Source organism: Gallinula chloropus (genome assembly GCF_964237585.1).
Source record: "Gallinula chloropus genome assembly, chromosome: 28".
In the NCBI taxonomy this organism is placed as follows: Eukaryota; Metazoa; Chordata; class Aves; order Gruiformes; family Rallidae; genus Gallinula; species Gallinula chloropus.
The window spans coordinates 1,772,017-1,793,654 of NC_140113.1; the positions used below are offsets into that span (position 1 = coordinate 1,772,017).

At 45.1% G+C, this 21,638-nt stretch overlaps 1 protein-coding gene across 1 annotated transcript in view; it reads left to right on the plus strand.

Moving 5' to 3' along the window:
* The window catches only part of RANBP3 (RAN binding protein 3), a gene marked incomplete at its 5' end in the record, with an annotated part of 43,265 nt that overhangs the window by 14,795 nt on the left and 6,832 nt on the right, over nt 1–21,638 (plus strand). Inside the window, 11 exons of the mRNA XM_084276332.1 lie at nt 8,902–8,938; nt 9,030–9,116; nt 11,088–11,159; nt 12,153–12,218; nt 13,929–14,021; nt 15,005–15,108; nt 16,808–16,927; nt 17,667–17,770; nt 19,647–19,725; nt 20,615–20,717; nt 21,068–21,192. Of these exons, the coding sequence (XP_084132458.1) occupies nt 8,902–8,938; nt 9,030–9,116; nt 11,088–11,159; nt 12,153–12,218; nt 13,929–14,021; nt 15,005–15,108; nt 16,808–16,927; nt 17,667–17,770; nt 19,647–19,725; nt 20,615–20,717; nt 21,068–21,192 (990 nt within the window). The remainder of the gene's footprint in view (nt 1–8,901; nt 8,939–9,029; nt 9,117–11,087; nt 11,160–12,152; nt 12,219–13,928; nt 14,022–15,004; nt 15,109–16,807; nt 16,928–17,666; nt 17,771–19,646; nt 19,726–20,614; nt 20,718–21,067; nt 21,193–21,638) is intronic.

The window sequence follows — 21,638 nt, forward strand, 5'->3', positions numbered from 1 at the left end:
CTGCTCCTTTTCCCTTCAAATTCTGTGTGTTATGGCCAAAGAATAATAAGGATTTATCTATTTATTTTGTGGAAACACCTCCATGCCCTGTTCCTATGTTGTTTTGCTTCTTGTGGACACTGAATCTTCTCAGTCACCTTCAGCCCCAGGTTGGTCTGTGTGTATTCGTTCTCTGTAGTCTCCAGATCCCTGTGATAGTTGGCTCATCCTGAGGTTCCTTCTGTTGACAAGAGCAGTCTCCCCCATCTCCTATTACTGCTCTGGTTGCAGCTTCCAGCATTTTTCCCCACTGTGGTTTTTAGGTGGTTCTGTGTGAAGAAGAATCTGTCTCCATCACCTGTACAGCAGTTGGACTGTGGCTTGTTCAGTCCCACCACAGACATCACTTCTGTGGGGCTCTGGTGGGAAGGTGGTTATGTGTCTGTCTCTCTTGTGATCACCAAACCAAAGGCTTGCAGATCTGGTAACTGTTGAGAAGGCAACTGAGATTTCAATGTCTTTTGTGTGTTTTCATAAAAACTAGAAACCTGGCTGATGAGTGAGGCCCCCACCAGCCCCTTGCAGAGGGAGAGCTGCTGTCTGCTCAGTGTGGAACTGCCTCCAGCCCTTGTGGGTGGCCAGGGGAAAGGTTCGTGTTGGGAGGGTTTGGGGTAGTGGAGTGAGGACCAGAGGATGTGTGCAGTGTAAGCCATGAGGAAAATCAGCTCTTTGGTGCAGCTGCTTGCTTAATTGTGGTTAGTGTGATGCAGGTAACGATGCCTGAACTTGATCTGTCTCCCTTTGAAGAGGAAGAAATCCCAGTGACATTTGGATGCAGTTAACTCTGGAAGTGAGGCTTGGAATAGAAAAGGGCCAAGGAGTAATGGGTGTAAAATGTCAAGTGGAGGACTGAGGTGTTTACCTCTTGACTTTATGCATGAGTAATGTGCATACATTGGGGGTGCTGTGGCCTGTTCTGGGTAGCCTTTGCGTGCTGGTTTTGGAGCCAAAGACTTGGCTTAGTTTTTGGTGAGGAACAAAACATTTCTCTAATTCTTCTCTCTTGTACTGTGGTTTTTAGGTTAGTGTTTGGGTCTGGTAGTCAGAGCTTCCTATTAAAAACCAGAAAACTTTGCAAATACAAAAATCCAGCACCCCCAGCTTTACCTGACATGTTATCCCCATTAAATATATTTGGACTATGTTGAGCTTTAATGATAGCAATTTCATGCAAGACTTAGAACTTGACTAACTTCCCTGAACTGCAGCAAACCTGCTGATGACATAGCACACATTGCTGCCTTTTAATAATCACTTCTGTTTGAGGACAGGCCAGGTCATGCTTGAAGAAATTTGGGCTCTTAAGATTTAAAGGCTGTTGTTTATTTTTGAGGTGGTTGTTCAGCTTTACATGGACCCATGCAGTGATGAGTGTTTTTAGTCTCTCTCCATCCTGTTGAAAACTTTGAGAGCAAGCCATGGCTGTGTGGTGTCTGCTCAGATACTTCTCCAGAAGACACCAGGAGGCTTAGCCTATAAGTCACTGCTGGGAGAACATCCTCATCCATGGGCTATAATTTCATCCTTTATTGCAGTACAGTTCATGCTGAAAGCCTTTAACTTTTTCATTCTTCAGATGTGTGCAGAACATGTTAATGACTCATCTTTGTTCTGCAAGTGGGGACCTGCAGCATTCAACGATCTGAAGAACGTAGGGAGGCTGTGGCAGAAGTTCAGCACATCTCAGAGCCCCTCAGTGTGCACTACCTGTCCTGTCAGCCCCCTCCTTGAAACAGGCAAACTTCCCCCTACAGAAGAAAACACTGAGGTGGCTTTACAGCTAATTCAGTCCTGTGAATGTGAGAGGATTGTGTGTCTTGTGTGAATGTTACAATAACCTATTTCTGCAGAGAATTTTATAATCAGTCCCACCCTCAAAACTCTGTCTGCAGAACCAGTGAAGGGCAGTAATTGTCTATGTGATTCTTCTGTCTGAATCTGGGGGTAAAACCATTACCTGTGCTTTAGGCCTTGAAGGACTTTGCAAACCCAACCAGCCCATGGCTGGCAACGTGGTCTTTTGCTGGGGCCATTGAAGTGTTTTTAGCTTAACTTTCAGAAAGTTCCAACTGCTGGTTGTTTGGGGGTGTTTTTTATGGGGAGGGGAAGCTAATTGAGCAGGTTCAGTTACGTGGTTTGGGTGTGTTTGAAGTGGTGTCTCAGCAGCAAGGGATTCCTTCTGCCCTACTGTGAAGACAGCAGCATTTCAAAGGGATTAGCGGCTCCTCTGGCTGGGGACTGCTCTCCTGTTGCAGCCTTGCATTGAAGGGACGTTGTCTTTTCTGCTCCCAGTCCCCTGCAGAGCAAAAAGGCTTGTCGGATTCAGGCGAGGACCCCCAGGGAGAGGTTGAGCCCCCCCACAATGATCTGGGTCACACAGAATCAGCTGGTGAGCGCCACTCTCAGCACCCTGCTCCCGCTGTGGCCTCAGTCAGTGCTACCCTGAGTCCCGCTTCGGAAGCCCAGCTGGCTCCTATTCAACAAGAACTGGCAGGGGTAAGTGTGAACCTACCAAGTACTTAGTCCCTTCCCCTAGGAGGAATCTGTTACTGTGAACTTCAGGTGGCACCACGGCCTGACTGGTTCTTTGGGAAGGGTTAGTCCCCTGTCAGCTGTTGTGCCAATTCAAGATGAAATCTCTTTGGACTCCCCAGTGGGTGTAACTATAGAAGACACATCAGGTATTCAGTTTAAAATTTAGGGTGTCAACTATTTGTTGGCTAAGGATGAGAGTTCTTCTAAAAGGGAAGTTGGGTATATATGAGGGATTTGCTTGAAGCAGTCATATACAGGAGGAGGATTTAGATTAGATTAGAGGAGGGGAGGTTTAGATTAGATCTTAGGGGGAAGTTTTTTACAGAAAGAGTGGTGAGGGGCTGGAACAGGCTGCCCAGAGAGGTAGTGGATTCCCCATCCCTGGAGGTGTTCAAGGCCAGGTTGGATGGGGCCCTGGGCAGCCTTGTGTAGCTCCAGGGCTGGAGGTTGGTGTCCCTGCCTGTGGCAGGGGGGTTGGAGCTCTGTGATCCTTGGGGTCCCTTTCAACCCAGACCATTCTATGATTCTATGATTCTATGATTGTTTATTCCCTCTTAAGCCCTAATGCCACAGCCTGACAAAGTGAGCAACTAATGCTGGTTTTCCACTGGATAGAAAGAAGAGATTGTCATGCCACCCTGCAATGTGCTTAGATTGAAAGCAGCAAGAATGATGCTAAAGCAGAATTTCAAGTTTAGGTACTTACCTTGAGGTAGGAAAGGAATTGCTGTTAGTTTAAGATTTGTTTTTTCTACTGGTGGTGTAATAAAGTGTTTATTTGAAAGATTAGATGAATACCTGGTAACATATAGTCATGGCAAATTTAAAAGTGTGCTCTAATCTTTCACAGAATCACAGAGTTGGAAAATACCTTTAAGATCGAGTCCAACTGTTCCCATCCTGTGCTAAACCAGATCCCTCACCACGTCATCTACCCTTTTTTTAAACACACCCAGGGAAGGTGACTCAGCCCCTCCCTGGGCAGCCTGTTCCAGGCCCTGACAACTCTGCCAGGGAAGAACTTTTCCCTCTCATCTGCTCTGCAGCTTGAGCCCATTGCCCCTTGTCCCATCTCCTGTCCCCTGGCTGAAGAAACCATCACCCACCTCTCTGCACCCTCCTGGCAGGGCAGGGGAGGTGGGGAGAAGGTCTCCCCTCAGCCTCCTCTTCTCCAGGCTCAACACCCCCAGCTCCCTCAGCGGCTCCTCAGAGGATTTGCCCTCCAGCCCCTTCCCCAGCCTGGTTGCCCTTCTCTGGACTCACTCCAGGACCTCAATGTCCTTCTGATGGTGAGGAGCCCAGAACTGGACCCAGCACTCGAGGTGCAGCCTCCCCAGTGCCCAGTCCAGGGGCACAATCCCCTCCCCAGACCTACTGGCCACACTATTTTTGATACAAGCCACCTGGGCACGCTGCTGGCTCATTTCTGATTAGTCAACCATGTTTTCTTGGTGCAGGGCATTGTGACCACACACTGGGCGTGTACTCTTGACAGATCTCTGCCTGTTGAAGATGCTCTACACAGCACCTACACCTTTTTCTTGTACTGGTGTGGTGGGTTTAGTGTTTTTCTTAGTTTAGTTTTCCAAGAATGGGCCATTTCAAGTAAACCCAGGGCCAAATGGATCATCATGGCAAGGTACAGACAGCTGTAGGTTAAGCCCTTTTCCTTGTCCACGTGTTTCTTGATAACCTGCTGCAGAGACTTTCCCCTCTTTTTTGAAGGTTAAACTTTTCAAGGGTTAATATTTGGAAATATGGCTGGTAAACACAGTTACAGACTAGGTCAGGTTTCTGTCATTTGACGTGGCCAGAGACACTAGAACTGGCTGTGAGAATTGTATTAGCCAGACTTTCAGGAAAATGACCACAAGCATTGTCATTTCACACTTGTTCTTAAAGAGCAGCAAATCTTACCCCAGTTAACAGAATCACAGAGCTGTAGGGGCTGGAAGTGACCTCCAGAGCCCATGGGGTCCAACCCCCTGCCAAAGCAGCTCCCTGGGACAGGTCACACAGGTCGGTGTCCAGATGGGGCTGGAATCTCTCCAGAGAAGGAGACTCCACACCCCCTGGGCAGCCTGTCCCAGGGCTCCCTCACCCTCACTGTGAAAAAGCTCTTCTGCAGGCCTGAAAGAAATTTAAGAATGAAAAATGCTGCTGGGGAACACATGGAGGAATTCTTGGCTGTACATAACTGGTACCTGTGTGTCCTTCAACTCTGCTCCATTCAGTTTATGGGACAGTAGCTCAGTGTAACTGAGCCAGTCCTAAGTGTCTGCCTTATGTGCTGGGAAACATTTTTCAAATGATCCCAGTTTCTTAGAGTAAAACTCTCCCTTATCTTGAATTACACAGAAGGTGGATGCATCTGAAGAGTGTTCATACTGGTTTGCTGGAGCAGAAAGTCTGTGTAATGTTCTCAGGACCTTGGGAAGATCAATGAATTAAGACTGAGGTCTGTACAAGGTCTTTCTAAACACACAGGCAGGTATTTCTGCTGAGATCCTGTGGTGTGGCCAGACAATAGGGCCTCTTGCAGAGCTGATGGTGGTGCCCTGACTTTCAGCTGTGTAACCCAAGGAAGCCTGTGTGCCATGGAGCCATGCTAGCAGCACCCCATTGTTTGTGAGGTTCTGGAACAGCTTTTAAGCAACAGCCATGGCAGCTCAATAATCCCAGAGGCATTAAAGTTGGGAAAGACCTCCAAGATCTTCTAGTTCAACTGTACTTACCACCTCTGTTACTCACTAAACCATGACCCTGAGTGTCAACCAACAACCCCAGATCCTTTTCCTCTGCTCAGCTCTCCAGCCACCCTGTCCAAGCCTGTAGCATTGCCTGGGGTTGTTGTGCAGGACCGTGGCCATTTCTAGAATGTAGCCACATATATAATGTGTGTGCAGTGTCTGGGCTGCAGCCTCATTGTACCATGCTCTTCTTATGTCTAACTTTGCAAAATACATTTAAGATGGACAGAGGTCAGCCCTGTGAGTACATGTGGAGGTTTCACCTCATTACATTGACCTTTTTTGCTTTACCTGAGTTCTCCCTTCCCTGCCCTGTTGCTGTTCCTTACTGTGAAGAAACAAAACCTGACCAACTTGTGGAAGTTTATGCATGTTCTCTGTTAGTTTGTTGTAGCAACTGTGTGAGGAGGTAAAGGGTGTAAAGAAGCAGTGTTTGTGCTTCCTTATGGCATAGTAATTATTTCACTTGCACTTTTAAAAAGGATTGATTTGGTAGCCTTAAAGGTAATTTGGTTAATTAGAGATGTCTGACTTGTAGGAGCCTCTGTTTAGAGGTGATTGTAACCTCTCTGTGGCTGGATTTCTAAAAGCAGGGGGAGGAGCAAATAAGGGAAAAGTGGCCTCTGCTCTTCAGCAAGGAGTAAATTGTTGGTTGGGTGTTGGTGTCACTGGTTTTAAGAGTTTCTCCAGCTTCTACTGTCAAAGAACTGAATGGTGAGAAGCTGAGTCACCTTAATGGTTCCCAGTGGGATGATGGTCCTGGTTTTCATTTCTGTGCAGTGTTCTGGTGTCCAACATGCATTGGGGTTGTGTAGCCTGGGGAGGGGGAGGTCTGAAATGGAAAGGCTGGTCTGCTGTTCCTTATCACTACTTGTGAGAACATTTCCCTCTCCAGTCTATCAAGTGTTTCTCATGCATCTATTCCCCCAAGTTTTGTCTGGTCTCTTCTCCAAACTAAGCAACACTTAAGCAACTTCTGTGTGCAGCAGTACCCTCACAGTGTGCTTCATGAGAAAGTAAAGCTTCTGCCAACACAGGATACGTGTGTCCTGTCGAGCTCCCTGCCTGTACCCTCTGCCTCTGACTGGCAGGTTTGCCCAGAGCTCCTGGGAGGTGCAGAGTTCTTGGCTCTGGATTCCTATGCAGTCTGCTGGTAGAGAGGAGAGAAAGCATGTGGTTGCCTCCAGCATTTGGCTTCTCCCTCTGCATCGTTTGTCATCTAGGGAGGGTCTGTGGGAAGTCATTGGATCCTGTGTGTGTAGCTTTATTTTCTTGAAAGCCTTTCTCCTGATGAGGAAGGCCTTGGGAATGTATATCAAGATCTGCAAGAGTGAATTGGTCACTGGTGAAAGCATTGCTGTGGTGAACCAAACAGAGGTTTATCCAAAGATGAGGAGACCTGGTAAGTGAATGTCCCAGTAACGAGGGTGAATAGTGACAGTGAGGAAACAGCAGCGTGTCTCTTGCTGGATACTCAGTATAACATAATTAAACCCCAGTTCCCAGTAGTGTTGGTAGCTCTGCAGTGGGGTAACTCATTCATCTGAAAACAAACAATTGAACTTGGGTGTCTCCAATGCTCAGGCAGGAGTTCCCATGCTGAGGGAGACATGAGTGAGGTTCTCCAGTCTGTCTGTGCTTGGGGTGTTATGATATTTTCTTCCCTGGCCTTTAAATTCCTGAGTCTGTGAAAGTTTTGATTTAGATCTGTGACATTTCTTTGGGAATCTTAACTATTCAGAGGTCTGTGCAAGGAAAAATACACGTGAGAGAAAGGGAAGTCCATTTTAAATTCTGTTCAGCATGTACTTTGACTAGGGCTGGTGATGTTGGTCACCACCATAACACCCATCAGGTGGACTCTTGCATAGCTTGAATCTCCTAAATTGCTTAGACCAGAAAACATGGCAATAATTCTGAGAGAGCAGATACTTAATGCTGGGACAGTTTTGGATATTGCTCCTCCTTGTCCATGCAAGGAGGGAACATGTTCAGTTGGGTTTACATCACTTAATGGAATTACAGTGATGGGATAATTTAAAGCTCATGTTACACAGCTTTGGGTTTTTTGTCTGTTCCTTGAGTGTTGATAATACAGATGTGTTAGTAACAGCTTGATAGGCTTTTGAAGTTTGGGGGGAAATATCTGGTTGATCTTTAACATACAGAGCTGCAGTTGCATTCTTGCAAGGTTTTTACTAAATGGCTTCCTTTTGCATTCAGGATTTTTGCTAGAAATGACAACAAATTGCTGGTAAATCTGACAACACTTTCTGTGCAAAGTAGATTATTTTTTTTCCTGACTTCAGATGCCAGTTGCTAGTGGATAGATTGCACCATGGCTTTCCACTTTAGCCATAGTTCTCAGGAAACTAGTGTATGTTGGTAAGGGAGGTGCCTGATGAGATATCTTCCAGTAGTGTGGTGTCCTTGACCAATTCTGTAGGAAGAGGATGGATCATCCAATACAGTGTGAATGTAATTGGGTGGTAGATCTGTGAGGATGGGGTGCTGGCAGGGGTGTTCCTGAACCACCATCAGCTTTTCATGCCCTATGCCAAAGGTTTCCCAAGTACTTGACCAGGATGCTTGTGAGGTGGTGGTACTTTTCTGTTCCTGTTTGGTGCCTGATACTGTGGACAAAGTTAGGAGAGCATCCTATGCTAATCCCTATTGTAGAATCACAGGGGTTGGAAGGGACCTCGAGAGCTCATCAGGTCCAACCCCCTGCCAAAGCAGCTCCCCAGGACAGGTCACACAGGTCGATGTCCAGATGGGGCTGGAATCTCTCCAGAGAAGGAGACTCCACACCCCCTGGGCAGCCTGTCCCAGGGCTCCCTCACCCTCACTGGGGAAAAGTTCTTCCTATGCTCTAACTTGCAGCCATTTCCCCTTGTCCTGTCCCCACAGACACTGAAAAGGGGCTGCCCATTCCCCCTGCATCCCATACTGAAGATATTGATAAACATTAATAAGGTCCCCCCTTAGTCTTCTTCTCTCCAGGCTGAACAGCCCCAGCTCACTCAGCCTTTCCTCACAGGGGAGATGCTCCAGGCAAACATACCCTAGTACTTGTGCATAGAGCTGCCCTGGAAGGCAGCTGTCCCTCCAGTGCTGCCTCTTCTCTTGAAGGGGCTCATGGCATGTTAATTAAGAAAACTGCTTTGAATGAGTTCCCAAGTAATGGTGGTGTTGGTGGTTCCAAGCTTGGAACTTCAAGAATGTTTTAAATATTTTTAAAATCAAACCAGATTTTTAAATTGTCAAATTTTCAATATATAGAAACATGTAACTGTCCCAGCTGCTCCATAGTCTCTAAGGATGTTAGTGCTTGGATGGGAATTTTCAGGTATCTTAATTTGTAAATCAAATACTTAGTGTTAAGTAAGGTTAATTCAGTCAGGGGGAAACTCAGGATGTATGTGTACATGTCAGTGAGAAAAATAGTGCTTTGCCTCACATGTGCATCATTGACAGTGAAGCAAAAATGTCTCAAGTGAGGATAAACATTTCTGGATGTATCCAAAGAAGTTGGAGTGTTCAGTAGGTGACTTTTATCACTCTCATCTGATTTCAGAGATCAGCAGATGGATCAAGTCCAGAAGGTGGCGATGGTAAGAGATTTGATTGTAGGATTAAAGCCCCATGAGTATGTGTGTTCCCAGAATTTTGTGTATTTTCTGGAACTGCTTTCTTTTTACACAGAATCTGATCGAGAGGATGGGAGCTACTGTCCACCTGTAAAGCGTGAGAGAACTTCATCCCTAACTCAGTTCCCTCCTTCTCAGTCAGGTAAGTGGTGTTGGGATATTACATAGCACAAGGTGGGTTTCCTCCATGTACTTTTTTCCAGTCACACCAGCAGTCCTCTTCCTGCCTGCTGTGCTTTGGCTTAAGAGCACCACCACCACATGCTCTGACTGTGGTAGCTGATCCAGTGAAGCCCAAAGAAGTTGATAAATCATGTATTTTACAATATTTTCTCTCTTGTAAGTTTATATTTGTAGCTTCAGGGTTTTTTTTTTTTTTTTTTAAATCTTGTGCAGGTGAATTGAATTTACCAGAAATCTTTATTTGTTGTAATCAGGTCACTTCTTAAATTTCTCTAAACACTACCTGTCTCTTAGTTACTCTGCTGTGGTTTAGTCCTTTCCCTTCCTCCTGTTCCTTTCAAAGTGGAGAGGACTTGGCATGTTTCATGCCTGGTGATCATATGCCTGTTTGTGTTGGCAGGCAGGGCAGGTACCTGGGAAGGGCAGGGGGCAGTCCTTGCCCTTTGCAGGAACAGTTGTCTTTAGTATCTGTGTTCACCCATAGGAATGTCTCTAAAATGTATACTTTCTCTCTCCAGAGGCAACAGGAGGTTTACAGCTTTGGTTGGGGATTATTTTAGTTAAGATATGTCAGTCCTTAGGGCAGGTTTGGAGACTTTGCTGCTTTGTTTCCATCATCATTGGGGAAGTAAAGGAGATGAGACAAACAGTAAATGAGAAAACAGTGAAAAATAACTCCCAGCAAACAGCCCCTTCAGGAAGCCTGGCTAAAAGGTGAAGACAGAGTTATTTTTTCCTTCTAATTTTAAAGAAATAGTGACCACAGAATTTAAAGTGTTGCTGATACTTTATGGGTGCAGTGTTCTCATCTCGTGCTGCCAGTGCTAGTCAGGGCAAGAACCCCTTTTCTTTAGGATCTTGAGTTTCTGGGGTAGAGCTTAGGAGGTCTCCAGCCCTGTTAACTGCCTGGGGTTCAGGGGACCGATGCTGTCTGCTTGCTGGCCACTTACTACAAGAACAGTGTCTGCATAAACGTGATACACAGGGGTGTGGTGGGCTTTCTGCTGGGACAACAGGCTGTGTAGAGCCTGTAAGGAGCTTCCTTGCGTTCCTGGGTTGCCTGAAATGGTTTGCTAACTCCACCACTGTGATACCTTTAGCTCTTGAGATTAGAATCTCTAAAATCTCAAATTTTGGTGAATACTAAGGAGCAGCCACGACTTAGTGGTGCTGGTGGATGAGAAGCTCGACATGAGCTGACAATGTGCACTTCCAGCTCAGAAGGCCAACCACATCATGGGCTGCATCAAAAGGAGCGTGGCCAGCAGGTCAAGGGAGGTGATTCTGCCCCTCTACTCTGCTCTCATGAGACCCCACTGGAGTGCTGTGTCCAGCTTTGGAGTTCCCAAGAATAGAAGGACATGGACCTCTTGGAACAGGTCCAGAGGAGGTCACAAGGATGATCTGAGGGCTGGAGCAGCTCTCCTCTGAGGAGAGGCTGAGAGAGTTGGGTTTGTTCAGCCTGGAGAAGAGAAGGCTCAGGGAGATCTTACAGCAACTTCCAGTCCCTGAGAGGGCCACAAGGAAGCTGGGAAAGGACTTTTTAGAAGGGCAGGGAGTGATGGGGTGAGGAGGAATGGTTTTAAATTGGGAGGGGGTAGATTTTAATTGGATATTAGGAAGAAACTCTTCTAATTCCTCATTCAGATGCAATTCAGGCCAGGATTCCTGTGTTCATCTTCCCTCCAGAATAAGTGACAGCTTCTCTCTTACTGTTTCGGGACAAGCTAAGGGGATTTTCTGGGCAGTGGCCTGTTTCCTTCTGTGGCTGTAATACTGCTTTAGTTTAGAAGAAAGAAAAACCTAAACTAAACAAAATGAATAACTAGAAAAAATGTTTTCAACTCGTGGCCTTGCTGTGCCTGGAAGTGCAGCTTGTCAAGAACAATATGCACAACTTCCCTTTCTTGTTCTTTTTCCCTGACTGCAGTAACAAAGAACAACGTCTTTATGCCATCAAGCTTCTGTGAACCCTCTACAGGCAACTCTGACTCAGAACCAGGTGAGCTTCCTCATTTTTTCTACTCCTTCTCAGCAAATTGCTTTCAGTCTGTCACAACCCAAAGTCCTCAGGTAGCTCAGAGGTAAGACCCTGTCTGGGAGAACAGTAGTGGTGATGGTTCTGATCCTACAACTGTTCTCTTGCTCACTTCATTGTTTCATTTCATGCTTTCTAGGGGTAATTAAAATAGCAAATATCAAAATTCTTTAATTCTTTGGGATCAGTGGTGGAAGAGACTCTGCCTGCCTGTTGGCTCAGTTGTGTTGATATTGCTGTTGCCCATTGTTACCTTGTGCTTAACTGGCACGAGACTAATCAAACCTGGTAAGGTGCTGAGCTCTCTTCTTCTGAGCACAGCCATTACCCCCCTAAAAGGAAACGTGTTTCATGACACTTGGTCAGTCCCTGGGAACTCTTTTTTGTAATAGGTGTGGGTTGGTGAATATTGTTTGGCTGAGATTTGGGTATTTTTATCTAAAAGGCTTAACTGTTGTTAAGCAAAGGACTTTCTTTTATTTTCATAGTGTAAAAGCTAATGGAGTTACAAGAAATATGCTATGCAGTTAAGCTTAATTATGATAATTAGCATTGGGTGCTTGTCATCTTCAGTCAAACTTGTCCTTTCTTTAGCTTGATTCTCACTTAAGGCTACTATTGAGTACTTCTGTGAAACCTCTGCAAAGGCCTTCACAGAAGAAACTCCAGTTCTCTTGTGCAAACAGCCTGTTTCATGTTTCTCCTGAAAAGCATTTTTGAATTCTTTGTTTCACCAACTTGTGTTCCTGTCTGATGTGGATTTGCTGTGGTGATCACCAGAAATTCAGGCTTCTTTTGGGAAAAGAGAATTTGTTCTTGGGAAATCTCCTTATGACTTTGGATATTTATAAAGCTTGTAGCTTGTTCCAGTGGGAGAAGCATGAGGAATTTTGTGACTGAATCAGTGTGTGTAGCACGTTACAGCTGCATCCTTGTAACTTTGTGTTTTGCTTCTAGAGGAAAAGAGCAGTGGGTTCCGGCTGAAGCCACCCATACTTATCCATGGGCAGGCACCTAGTGCAGGTGAGTTCCAGGTCTTCTGCAGCAGTGCAAAGACACCAGTTCAAGCATTTTATTTAGGCATTTTTCCCAAACTGCTACTCTAACTGGCAAGTGGCAATACCCATGTTTATACAGAAAAAAATCTTGTGCTCTCTGGAGCGGCCGTGGCAGTATCCACTGTGTCATGTCTATACACACCCCCAGCTCCTGGCTTTGAGCAGTCCTGCATTTCTGAGATGTCTCTCCTAGTTGTCTCTGCGTAGTGTGCTTTGCTTTAATTCTTAGAGTAGTCCTGGACTCTGTAAACTGGGTTCTGTTGGTAGAAAACTGGAAGAAAAGGGGTGCTGCAGGAGTGTGCTGAGCAGGTTCGCTGGGTGCTCAATCTGGGACCAGGGCAGAGCGATCTCTGCAGGGTTGTTTGCTCCCCACTTTGCACCCTGGCCTTTCACAGGGTCCTTGGTGCTGCCTGTTCTATGGTACAGCTCAGCTTGGAGATTCCTGTTGCTGATATAGACCTAGCACAGTCCAGGAAAGACATAAATATATATATATGCCGCTCCTGAGGAGTTAGAGAGAAAACAAAAGTGGTTTGGTGTTGGAAGATAGATATGGAAAGGGGTAATTTTGTTTGCAAGGAGAGTAGTAAAATTAAAGACCAAGGGTTTTTTGAGCTGATATGAACATTCCAACTTAGAGTTGTTAATGTTTCAGTGGTGGTTGTGTCCTGTGGATATGGGTGGCTGGAAATGCAACTAGTGACAGAATATTCAGCTGAGCTGCTTTGAGTAACTTCTGTGGCAGTATTTTATTGTATCAAGTGTTCATCTGAGCTTTGGTCAGGGAAGAAAATTGGACCTTCTGGGACTGCCATAACCTTCAAGAGTTGATATTAAGATGGTTTGGGATTTTTGTTTTTTTTTTGTTATTAGATTGTTTAATGACAGTTGGCTTTTTGATGCAGAAGGGAATTAAAGGATTGGAGTGCTGTATATCTTACAACAAGTTTAGGTTAATTCAAAAAGACAGAATGTTAAATGAAACCACATCTAAGATTCTAATACTAATACATTTGATTGTATGAAGAAGAGAGGGGGGAATCATTTACCAGTATTTGGGAAGAAACCTTACTGGGAGGAGAAAGGAAGACTTGGAATGTTGAATGTCAGTTGAACAGTGCACAAACAATCCTATTCATTCATCTTTTAGGATTTCACTTTTCTTTCTGAATCATTGTCACGCTTCCCTGCTTTTCTGGATAAGGGAGAGAATTGATTTTAAAACATCTTCTAAGGCTGGGAAGTTATCTTTTATTTTGAGACTGAAGGATGGGAGAGAAGGGGGTGGAAGCTTTTTCAATGTCTTGTTTTCCTTTGTATGTTCTGTTGGGAGCAGGGAGAGAATCATGGAATCACAGGCTGGTTTGGGTTGGAAGGGACCTCAGAGTCCCCGCCCTCCCCCCCCAGTATCCCCCCACCATAAGCAGGGAAACCCCCACCAGCCCAGGGTGCCCAAAGCCCCCTTGAACCCTGCCAGGGATCCAGGGTCAGCCCCAGCTTCTCTGGCACCCTGCGCCAGGGTCTCCCAAGGAAGGATTTCTTCTTAATACCTAATCTCAGTCTACCCTCTCAGTTCAACTACCCTTTCAGTTTACAGATTAATCAGAAGTTTGGATGAAGTTACATTTTTCAAGTCTAAAGCTTTGTAGCTTGTAAATAAATGTTGTACTTGCAGGTCTCCCAAGCCAGAAACCGAAGGAGCAGCAGAGGAGAGTGCTACGCCCGGCGGTCCTACAGGCACCACAGCCAAAAGCTTTTTCACAGATGGGTAAGTAATGCTTTTGCTTTAGTTAGTTAGTTATTAGAACATTGCTGAGGAGAACAAAATACTCAGGTTCTTTACCACATTGTTTTTCCTCAGCATCTGCCTTTGTTTTTGGAGGTTTTTCCTTTCAGAAAAGAAACATCTGGATTGTTCAGTACAGCTGTGTTAAGTGGGGGTGACACAGTCAACCCTTCCATTCAGGTGTTGCTAGACCTCCAGCTTTGGTGTAGTTTTGGAATAAAAAGACCTCTATGGGTGTGGATTATCAGTCTCAGGTGACAGTGGTGGCTGTGGTGTACTAAACTCCAGCTGATCACTTGGGCACAGCTGATCAATTTGTTAGGGAATTTGATACAGTGAAGAGAAATAGGCCTGACTGAATCTGGAAGCTAAGGGAAAAAAACCCTGTTTGAGGTGTCCATGCCTACTGAAGTCCTATGTTTTCCCAACTCCTCAGCTCCCTCTTAGTATTTGGAAGTTCAGTTGGACTGAAACAGAAGCCCTTTCAATTAGTGTGGAGTCTGGCCTAGAACCACATGTTTGTAGGCTTGATTCCTTGGCGTGTCTGTTGGCACAGGTTGGACTCTACAGAGAACATCATCTGGGATACAGATCGTCAGCAGGAGTTCGGTGTGTAAGGAGCTAGGTCAGCCCAGAGAGGAGCCTTGCTGGCTGTCAACAGTGTTAGATTGGAGCAGGGTGGTTGCTTGGAGTCATATGTGCTGAAGTCCCTGCAGCATCTGTATATATATAAAGGAACTTGTTGCTGACTTGGGTTTCTGCCTTTGGAATGTTGAATTTGCTAAGAATTGCTGAATCTTGGTCTTCACCTCACTTGCAAAGTACTCTGGGAACTCTGGAGTTCATATCCTGATGTTTCACAGACTTAAAAAAAACAGCATGCAGTTTGTTACAAAAAACTTACTGCTTTTAGGACAATCTAAATATCTAGGGACTTTATTTGACTTTGACCTTCCTCATTGCAGTTCTCAGCAGTGGCACCAATGGTGTCAATATCTCACCAGACTCTGCAGCCACGTCAGAATCGCTAAGTGATGCAGCGCTGAAAAGTTCTGACTCTGAAGACAAGGTGAGTTGGAGAAGGATGGGGAAGCCACTCAAACTTCAAAATATTTTCTAGAAAGAGTCTGTTCAGTAATGTGAGTGCAGCTTCATCAGTGATGGTCCTCTTAGGTATCCATACTACGACCACAGTTCAGGTGTAGTAGTAGTTCTTGCGCTGTCCTAACAGTACACTTGAACTAAGAACTCTAACAAAGAACTCCCCCACAAAGGAGGATGTGTTAAGGAGATCCTAGGCTAATGATTTTTTCTTTTGTTCAGCAGAATGCTCCTTTACCCTGTCTGCACCATCCATTCAGTGATGGAGGTCTACTCCCAGCAGCAGCACTGGCCCATAGAATCATAGGGGTTGGAAGGGACCTTGAGAGATGCCAAAGCAGCTCCCCAGCTCATATTGCACAGGGCGGCGTCTGGATGGGGCTGTAATATCTCCAGAGAAGGAGACTCCACACCCCCTGGGCAGCCTGTCCCAGGGCTCCCTCACCCTCACTGGGGAAAATTCTTCCCCATATTGGTGTGGAACTTCCTATGCTCCAATTTGCAGCCATTCCCCCTTGTCCTGTCTCCACAGACACTGAAAAGGGGCTGCCCATTCCCCCTGCATCCCATACTGAAGATATTGATAAACATTAATAAGGTCCCCCCTTAGTCTTCTTCTCTCCAGGCTGAACAGCCCCAGCTCACTCAGCCTTTCCTCACAGGGGAGATGCTCCAGGCCCTTCAGCATCTCTGTCCCTCCTCTGGACTCTCTCCAGGAAATCCCTGTCTCTTTTATCCCAGGGAGCCCAGAACTGGACACAACACTCTGGGTGGGGCCTGAGCAGGGCAGAGCAGAGGGGGAGGATCCCCTCCTGTGACCTGCTGGCCACACTCCTCCTGATATCCCCCAGGATCCCACTGTCTCTCTCAGCCCCCAGGGCACACTGCTGGCTATCAGCAGAAAAAGAATGTCTTTGACATGCCAGAATTAGTGTCTGAAGGCAGCTGATACAGCTAGGTTGTGCAGGGGGGGTTGTAGCTCTGTGATCCTTGGGGTCTCTTCCAACCCAGACCAGTCTGTGATTGTGGAGATGTCAGGGACTTGTTTGTCATGGTGTAACCCCAGCCGGTAGCTAAGCAGCACACAGCTGCTTGCTCACCCCCACCAAGGGGATGGGAGGGAACAGGGAAAATTCCCTTGTGGGTTGAGATAGCTTAATAGGATAACAAAGGAAGAGAAGAATAATCTATGTGAAACAAGGGATGTGCAAATGCAGTCACTTCCTACTTGTGGAGGAAAAAACCTCACTGAGGCCCTGTCTCTTTCTGAGCAGGATCCTGCTGTGGCCAGGCCCCCAGTTATGTGCTGAGCATGATGTTGTATGGTCTGGAATACTCTTTTTTGGCCACTGGGGTCAGCTTTCCCAGCTGTGTCCCCTTCTTAACCCTTTGTGCACCCCAGCTACTCACTATTGGGGTGAGAAGCAGAGAAGGCCTTGGCTCTGTAAGCGCTGCTCAGCAGGAAGGAAAACATCTCTGTCATCACCACTGTTCTCAGCACCCATCCAAACCTTGGCCCCATACTGGCTGCTGTGAAAAGAACTGACTCTAGCCCAGCCAAACCCAGTGCAGAACTGTAAATGACCATGTGACTCACCACCTTGTGTCCTTTTTTTTTAGCCTAGGAAATTGAATTTCTTTTAAAGTTTTCAATTCCTTGTCTTTAGGCAGGAGAATGTCAGAAGAAAGACTCCAACAATACTTCAGATAATGACAGCTGTGAGAAAGCAGAACTAAATGCCCAGCAAGCGTTTGTATTTGGGCAGAACCTAAGAGATAGAGTCAAGGTAAGCACATGTTTATCTTGCTTAGAATTGATGGATTTGAGTGAGGAAAAGCAGCAGCAGAACAGATCTCTTCTTGGCATGAGCACTACACACTCTTTATGAAGCACTTAGAAGCTGCTATTTTAACAGGGTTAAAAACTCTGTGCAGAATTAGAAGCTGTGAACACAGTTTGGTTGGCTGTTTTGTAAAACTGGTCTTCCCAACATTAAATAAATTAATATTCTTTAGTAGCATACAAAGCTTTTCCAAAAATAAACACACCTACTGCAATCATAGGTAACATCTGAAGTGTGGTGTGATGTCCTGTTTTCTCTTACCCTTTGGGTCAGAATTAAGTTGAAATGTGTTCCTAAGATGCTCCTGTGCAACCAAGGCTTCACAGAAAGGTGAGCAAATAAAAAGAGGCCATCCTAGGTTCAAGCCTGTGCATGAAGTAATTGAGGTGGGTTGTTAGTACCTCCTCCTGAAGACAGGCTTGGGAAGGTTTCCTGGTGTAAGAGTAGGAAGCGTATTACTGAGATGTGGGCTTACATTGTTTTATTGTAAGAAGTGTTTGTGGATGGAACTTTGTCTTGGGAAAGAATGATCCTAAAATTTTGTGGTGGGTAGTTCAAACTGTCAGTACTTTTTGCAGCTCTTTTTGTAGCTCTTTTTGTGCTCTTTTTGTAGCTCTTTTTGTGCTCTTTTTGTAGCTCTTTTTGTGCTCTTTTTATAGCTCTTTTTGTGCTCTTTTTGTAGCTAGGAGATGAAAGTGACGAAAGCGCCGATGTGCAGAATGCTGGCCTTCCTACATCAGACCTACCTTCTGCAACGAATTATTTTCTACAGTACATCAGTTCCAGGTGAGACTACAGGATAAACTATAGGACAGTCTTTTCCTTACTCTGTGTTGAGAATTATTCTCTTTACTAGGTGCAGGGCTTATACTGAGTCAGTGGGAATCCCAGCTTCTGAAGAATGATGTGTCAGATGTAGATAGGAGGGAATTCTCATCAAGGGAGATGTATTTGATGCCAGTTACTTGACCAGATCCTCACTAAAACCTCTTCAGAAAATTGCACAAGTACAAAATAAGAGACATTCAAGGTCAGGCTTGATGAAGCTCTGAGCAACCTGCTCTAGTTGAAGGTGTCCATGCTCACTGCAGAGGTTTGGGTTAGATGGCTTTAAAGGTTCCTTCCAACCCAACACGTCCTATGAGTCATCTTGATTAGAAAGAAACAATGCTGGAATAAATTGGAGCTACTGGTAGAATCCCATAGAGATCTGTGCTGTGTTTGTGGTGGTCAATGTGTTTCTCACACGATACAGATAAAGGGAAGAATGGTTTTAATAAAAACAAGCCATGTGATCATGATGTTAAAGTTTTCAGAGCAAGGTCAAGGGCCCATAAGCAGGAATCTTGACTGGGAGGCCTTTGAGAGACTTTCTGATTAGTTGATAGCATCAGAGGAAATGATGTAGGTATATGTAGAGTGAGGCAGCCAGGAGAAGACTGCTAATTCCATCTATACAGGATGGGCTCTGAACTGACAGCCTTCACCTAATACTAAGATGTCTCTATGGCTCTGGAAAATGTTAGCTTAGTGGTGGTCAAAAAAAACAGGTAGTCTTAGAGGAAAGAGTGGAAAACAGAAAAGAATTGATTGCTACACAGAGCTGTGAAATTGATAACTGGAGGAGTATGGGGGACAAATTCCCCAGAGAGCAATAGAGTGACATCTCTGCTCCTGGAAGAACTGCTGATCGCTTGAGGCTGTGAAACAATTGTAGGAGAAGCACCAAGGTGTGCTTGCCTTGTCCTTCTAGTCTGCATGTTTTACACCCTGTCATTCACCACATGGTAGGGGATAGACTGTTATTTAATTCCCTTAGTAGGCAAAATTGTTTTTCCCCTGAGGATTTCCTCTGTTCCTTAATTCTTATTCAGAAGTAGCCACTCGACACGCATGGTTTAAAGGTTGGTTGGTTTCCACCAGAACTGTGAAGGCACATCCATGCCTCCCTTCTCCAAACGCAGTGGAATGCCCGTAGGCCTGTTCCCCTACTGTGTACATCCATGTCAGAGCTATACCTGAAGGGAAGGCAGGTGAACAATGACTTGTTACTTCTTTGAGTCTGTAAATTAGTAAAACTGTGGTGTCCTTCCTAAATGGCATTTAAAATCTGTTAATAAAATGCCACAGGGGAGGACGATACTTCTGTTCAGAAGGTGAGGGCTGAAATTTGACTGTGAAACTCCCTGGGGAGGCTGTTGCATCGCAGCCAGTCCAGTAAAAGGCATTACTTCTCCCTGCTGCCTTTGCTTCAGTTATGAGACTGCAAATGTTTCTTTCAATTCTTTCTGAGAAAATGGGCTTTAAAATGCGTAGTGGTTCGAGTTTGTGCATGCAGAATAGGGTCTTATAAAAGTAGTATGCTCTGATGAAACAGTAAGCCCTCTCTTAGCATTCAGCATCTAATACGTAATTAGATATCTAAGGAGAATGTATTTGCAGTGAGAAAATAATACACAACTCATCAGTGAACTCACATTCTGTAAAACCAGAACGTGCTCTTGGGTTACAAAGTTGAAGGAATTTCTGCTTGTGCTTCTCTGTTAAGCAGTTCTTCATTTTTAAAGCCAGTTCAATCACTCTCTTTTTGAGGAATTTTTTCAATAGAAGGTAAACAGATATTTTCCTGAATTAAACCTGGTTTTGTTTGGGTTCTTTTCAGTGTAGAGAACTCTACAAACAGTGCAGACACATCTAGCAACAAGTTTGTTTTTGGACAGAACATGAGTGAGCGAGTCCTAGTGAGTACCTACTATGTATGAAATGCTGTAATGTTGCCAGTAGGTTGTGTTACAGATTCTCATTTGGGTATTTAGAGGCCCTTTAACTCTCCCTGACACTGAGTGTGGGTTTCTTTCAGTGGTTTCCCTTGCAGATGACTTATTTGAAGTGCAGGGTGGGAGGTTCATTACGAGCTCTTCTCTGCACAGCCCTGCTCACCAGGAGTTCCCTGCCAGACTTTACCAGCATAAGGAGACTGAGAGCCTTCTGTCATGCTTGTGATTCTCAAGTCCAAGCACTTTAATGGCACAGCTTGCTGCTTTAAATGAGTCCTTTAATATCAGTACTTGAGGGTGCTTTGCTTGCTGTCCTCCAAACGGAGAAAGGATCAGTGCTGTGACTCCCCCAGCGATGGGATTTCAAGTCTGGCAGTAGGGCAGCTGCCTCTACTGAGGTAGGAGATTCTCTGCTTATTGAGTACCAACCTAAGAGAGAACTTGTAGTGCCTCACTGCTTCCCACTCTTGTTTCTATTGCTGTGCAGGTGCCAGAAGGGAACAGTTAATGCAACAGTAAATTCCCAGCCACTGAGCCAGGAGTTCAAATATGAATTGAAGTGTATTGAGATTGCTTTGCTTTATGGAACATAACTTCAAAATAAGGGTTGAAATTTGGTTTTGGTTTCAGGGAAAAAGAATTTGAACTGGTTTTCAGGTCATGCTCCATTCAGTTCCTTGGCTGGGGTAGTAGGATAGCTTTTGCATGGAAGTGTCACCCCTGGGATTCCCCTCTTGCAGTATGGTTTGTAAACACTGAGATTTCCCTCAGTAGCTGATTGCTAGTCTTGGTCTGCAAAATCAGTGCCTGCTTCCTCTCTTCTGTTTACCTGTTCTTCTTCTTTTTGCAATAGAGTCCACCAAAATCAAATGAGGGTAGTACAGAGAGTAATAAGGAGAATGCTGCTACAGAGTCGGGGTCTGATTCCTCATCTCAGGAAGCCACACCAGAGAAAGGTGAAAAAGAAACTACTGTTCAAGGAATGGAAGCTCACCCTGTTTTTAAATGACTGTGTTTTTTCAATATCCTGTTACTTTACTAAAACTTTATTAAATTTTTTGTTGCCTGTACTGTCTCCTGTAACCAAAGATCCAGGCTAGGGCTGGGAGGTGACGTGCTGGGTGCTGTAGAGTCTCTTGTCCTTTGGTTTTTAAGCTTTAACTCCTGCTGTAAGCTTCAGTCCTGTTTCTAACGCTCTATTAACGTCTGCACTTTATTTCTCTGAATTCTGGTACACTTGTGAGACCTTTCTAAATCTTTGATAATTATATGCTAATCATTCTCAACCTTTGGAACTGTTCTTCAGCTAATAATGTTTCGGAATCGCTGGCGGAGTCTGCAGCAGCCTACACTAAAGCAACAGCCAGGAAGTGTTTATTAGCCAAGGTAGAAGTGATTACCGGCGAGGAAGCGGAAAGCAACGTGTTGCAGGTAAGAAGCAGATCAAGTAGAGGAGCTTTGAGTTGATGAGGACTCCTGTGGATGTCCAGTGAATGCACAGCATCCAACTCCCTAAACCTCAGCCATCCTGTCTCCAGCATCTGTTCTTGCCTTAAAATGCAAACTTTGGCGAGTTCTTGTCAGATCCTTTTGTTGTTTCTTTATTTCCCCTTTCAGAATGAGTTTTAGTGTTTTGGCCATCCAGAAGAACCTTCAGCATACTCTCCTGATTCAGTCATGTCAAGGCTTCTGTGTCCTACAAAAGACAAATATTTAGTTTGTTTTCATTCAAATGATTAAGGCCTCAAATAACCAGTAGTATGATAATTACCTTGTTAAACTTGAATGGAGTGTTATCCCAGCAATCTGGTTTCTTGTGTAGCAGAAACCATACAAAAGCGCTCAGGGATATGTCTTGAGGTACTTAGTACTGTGTT